Raw genomic sequence first — 4,753 nt, 5'->3', positions numbered from 1 at the left:
GGCATGGCTCCTGGGGCTGGGCACCTCGCCCAGCTGCCCGACATACAGGCGTAGCCTCTCACAGGATAAGTAGGGAACCTCGCTCAGAGCCCTTCGGGGGTCGGAGCTGAGAGAACACAGGCGCTCCATTTCTGGGGAGACTGTGGTGTCCAGGGGCCGGGATTAACTGGCAGGAGCAGCCAACTGTCCACGCTCTGCCTGACTCATCGCATCTTTGCCTTTTCACCCTGCCCGTCAGAGAGGCGGGTCAGTTCACAGCCAGAACCCACCTCCTGGTTTCTGTCAGCCCTGGAGAACTGGCTCCTTGGCTCTCCTCTCCCCGCAGACACCTAAACTCCCTCATAGACTCCCAGGGCTGGAAGAGATGCCAGGAGGTCACGGAGTCCAGCCCCTGCCCTAGCAGGACCGACCCCAACTAAATCATCCCAGCCAGGGCTTTGTCAATCTGGGAAGTAAAATCCCATAGGGATGGAGCTTCCACCACCGCTCTCGGTAACGCGTTCCACTGCTTCACCCCCCTCCGGGGCAAACAGTACTTCCTAATATCCAACCTAGACCTCGCCCTCTGTAACTTGTATCTTATCCATGCACCACCCTGCTCCCCCCACCCCCATTCAGGTGAGGACCCGCGTTTGCTGGGTGACATCACTGACGGGCGCACGGCGAGCACAGTGCACAGACGCAGGGGAGCATGCTGCAGTAAGCTTTATTGCTGCGTTATCGGCCCACACAGGCCGACCTCTGGTTACATGCAATAACGATTTGCAAAAGCTCATATTGTGATGCAGAAGTTCTTGCTGCTGGTGGGGTTTACGGTCACTGCTGTCATGTCGCTGCCTGGAGGAGCTCACGGGGACCCTGTTGGTGCCCACGCCCCTCTCCGGCTGCCCGCAGGCTCATTAGTAAGGCAGATGTGTATGATCATGGGCGTGAATGGCCACCATCGCCACGGTGCTACAGAACTCATTAAAATGGATGCAGCCATCTCCGTCCTTGTCAGTGTCATCAAACAGATGGCTTATGCACTCCTCTACTGTCGTATCACTCTGCAGAAGGAGGAAGAGCAAAAGGAAGAATCTGTTGGTAATGCGGTGGCAGCGAGTCGCACAGCCGGTGCTGGGCACTGAACCATCCTTGCCACTCTTAACTGCAGCATAACCTTCTGCCCCTTCTGTCAAGGGCCAGCTAGACACCCAGCTCCCAGGGCCCCCTAATTTTTTTCCACCCACTGGTGGAATAAATTTTGCGATGTGCACCAGTGCATGTGCAGAGGTGCACCAACTATAGAAACACGCTGCCAGCTGTGGGTGCTCTGTTTGTTAGCCAGGCAGGACCTAAATCTCTCCTGAGCAGCCTTCCACATGCTCCGCTTACGGGGACCTGCCCGCTCCCTGTGACTTTGAAGGGAGGTAACTGACACCTATCATGGGCAGCCAAAACAGAAAGCTGAGACTACGTCTAAAAACTCTCCCTGTGCACCAGCAAATCCCCTGTACCCGTTTCCCTGTTCCTGCCTAGCTGTGGCTGCTTCTCCACAAAGGCATTTGCCTAAGAGCGGAAGAGATCAGGTCCAGAACAAAGTGCCGTAGCTCATGGCGTCAGAACACGTGTTACCAACAGAGCGTCAGTCTCGCCTCCGTGCAGCACACGTTGGCTTAAAGAGCAAAGCCGCAGCACAGTGGCGCACGTTTCTATTGGCTCCCTTGGCTCTCCAGCCCCCAAAGCAGAATGTCTCCCAGAAACAGGGAGCGGGAGGCTGTAATTCGCAGGTGGGAAGCCTCCCACCGCCGCACACGCACTGTACCAGCATCCCGCCTTACCGGACAAGTGTCAGCGAGAAAATGACTTGCATGATCCTTCATGAGGTTCTCAAACCCCTCCCGATCCAGGCAGTCGAGGTCTTTGGTGTATGAGCGGTAGATATCGATGATGGAGTTCACGGCTCCTTCCAAGTCACTCGCCATCTCGCCAAGTGTCTAAGGGACCTGAAACAGGCCGGAAGCAGCTAAAAGAAGGTTTGGAAGTACAGCATGGGCAGGAACGCTCCCCTCTGCCTCAATCGGCCTCGACTGGCGCTTGTCTGGCCTGCGGATCGCACCTAGAACAGCAACCTGGGATTGCTTTTCAAATGGCCCCCGCAGCGGATCCAACCGCAGTTGTGCTAGGTGCAGTTGCAGATCTAGCAGGAGACAGTCCCTGCCAACGTTCCAGATGATTTTTCCCATCCCTGGGCAGAATAAATTTTGTCCTGTACACTGAGGCCTGTACAGATGTGCACCACCCAGAGCATCACAGGCTGCTGGCCGGCTGTGGGCGCTCTGCACATTAGCAGGGCAGCACTTGGCTCTCTCCTGGGCGGCCGCCCAGCACTCCGCTCAGAGGGAACACAGAGAATACGGTCGCTCCGGAGGCCGTGCAGAGGTGTAGTTGAGCCCAGCTCTCCTCGGCGATGGCCCAGCAGTGGAACTCCCGTCTTTGGCCTTTCCCTGACTTCCCTTTCCCGCGAGTGCTACCTCTGCCCTTCCAGCCCCCACTGATAGTCAGACACAGAAAGCAAAGCCCGCACCCAGCTGCCTTGTGTGCCGCATTTCCTATCCTTGCTCCCAGGAGACCCGGCTCCGAGGTCTCCCAACAACCTCCCCGCACTCCCTCCTGTTTCTAGCACCCTCTGCGGGCCGGCGGCCCATGCTCCAAGTAACTCACCAGACTTCCACGCGGCTCTGGGAGCTGAAGAGGAGTGGAGCTGGCAGCTGAGGTGAATACAGGCTGGAGACCTGAGGCTTTTATACACCTTGCACTGAGTCTTGCCTCCCACGGCGGCATTCCTGTTTTCCTTCTTGAGCAACATCCAGCAGACTTGTGCAATGGCCGGCAGCACCGCACCCAGCACACCCGGGCGACAATTCTGGCACCTGTACAGGAAGTAACAGCTGAGAGTGGCACGGGGCTGCAGACTTCTCTGGGCCATAGGCAATGGAGGGGCACAACTCCAGGCCCCCCAGAAATGGCAGGGCCTCCGGCTAGGGGCAGTCAGCCATATGCCACACTGCACAGGACTCTGGTGGCAATTTGAAGGGCCTGGAACAATGGCCATTCTGCCCCACTTGCTCCCCATTGGGTCCCTGTGCGGGAGGGCTGGTCACCAGCAAAGATGAAAAGCTCGTCTGCAGCCAGACAAGAAATCTTCCCTCCGTTAATTGTCTCCCACCACCACTCGGAACTGAGGAAGCTGTCGGGGGACGAGAGGGAAGCTCCTCTCCCAGGCTGATAACAGGTTAAAAGATAGAAAAGAGAGGGCAGGAATACACAGTCAGTTTCCGAACGGAGAGAGGGAGCGCGTGGTGTCCGCAGGGTCTGTACTGGGACCCGTCCCATTCAACGTGTTCGTAAAGGAGCTGGAGAAAGGGGTAAACGGAGGTGGCAACATTTGCAGATGATACTAAACTGCTCAAGCTAGTTCAGTGCAAAGCAGATTGTGACGAGGTTCAAGAGGCTCTCTCAGAACGGTGGCTGGACAACAACAGGGCACATGAAGGGCTGCATATTGGAAACCGGAATTCCAACCAACACACACAATGGGGGGCACCAATTTAGCTGCTCCCACTCGGGCGAGAGCTTGTGGAGTCACTGCGGACAGTTCTCTGAGAACAGCCACTCGGTGTGCAGCAGCCGTCAGCAAAGCAAAGAGAGTGTTGGGAATCATTACAACAGGACAGAGAATAAGAGAGAGAATGTCTCGTGGCCTCTGTCTAAATCCCTGGGTCTCCCACAGCTTGAATACTGTGTACAGATCTGAAAAAAGATATCTTGGCATTGGACAAAGTTGAAGGGCAACACAAATGATGGGAGGTTTAGACCAGCAGCCATATGAGGAGAGATTAAAAGGACTGGGACTTTGTAGCTTAGAAAAGAGGAGACTAAGGGGGGTTATGATAGAGCTCTATAAAATCATGATAGGTCTTCAGAAGTAAATTAGGAAAAGTTTCTTGCTCCAATAACACAAGAACTTAATGATATTAATAGGGAGAAGATTTAAACCATCAAAAGGAAGTACTGTATTTCTTCATACAACGCACAAGCAACCTGTGGAACTCCATGCCATAGGACATTGTGAAGACCAGGACTTTAGCAGGGTTCAAAAAATAGCTAGATAAATACATGAAAAATAGGTCCATCAATGGCTATTAACCAGGAAGGGCAGGAATGGTGTCCCTAGCCTCTGTCTGTCAGAAGCTGGGAATGGGAAACTTCAGATAGATCACCAGTTCTGTTCCTTCCCTCTGGGACACTTGGCATTGGCCACAGTCAGAAGACAGGATCCTGGGTTCGAGGGACCTTTGGTCTGACCCAGTGTGGCCATTCTGATGTTCTCAAGGACTGTGGGATATTCAGAAAGAAATGAAGAAGAGAAAAGCAAGGTGGTCGCAGCACGCATTTAGAACCTTGCTTGGAAGGGCTGTTCTGCTATAGATGGGGGCTGAGAAGACAATGTTGGAAGTCAATGGGGAACAGATTTGCTCCTTGGAAGTGGGATCGCAACCAGGCTTGCTGGAATATGCTGCTGCCAGATCTTCAGCTTCTACAAATCACTGTTGTTCCTTGATTTCAATGGAGAAAAGTTGACTTACTACCTGCTGGCAGACATTAGGGCAGCTAAGTCTCTTTCTTCCAGTTGGGGATATGCCCCACTAGTTTCAATAGACCCAAGCCCCTTGACACGGATTAAGGTAGGGTGCAATGTGTTTGGTTTCTC

At 54.1% G+C, this 4,753-nt stretch overlaps 1 protein-coding gene across 1 annotated transcript; it reads right to left on the bottom strand.

Moving 5' to 3' along the window:
• Positions 1–690: 690 nt before the first annotated feature.
• On the bottom strand, positions 691–2,785 carry LOC142003908 (protein S100-A7-like). Its single transcript, XM_074981274.1, has 3 exons — positions 2,704–2,785; positions 1,821–1,985; positions 691–1,046 (listed from the first exon to the last, which is right to left on the bottom strand). Exons 2-3 carry the CDS (start codon positions 1,962–1,964, stop codon positions 900–902), a joined length of 291 nt encoding a protein of 96 aa, XP_074837375.1. The 5' UTR covers positions 1,965–1,985; positions 2,704–2,785; the 3' UTR covers positions 691–899.
• Between the last annotated feature and the right edge of the window lie 1,968 nt (positions 2,786–4,753).

Source organism: Carettochelys insculpta, chromosome 30 (genome assembly GCF_033958435.1).
Source record: "Carettochelys insculpta isolate YL-2023 chromosome 30, ASM3395843v1, whole genome shotgun sequence".
NCBI classification, from domain to species: Eukaryota; Metazoa; Chordata; order Testudines; family Carettochelyidae; genus Carettochelys; species Carettochelys insculpta.
Note: the sequence above shows the minus strand (reverse complement) of the source record. Positions and strands in the feature narration are given on the sequence as shown.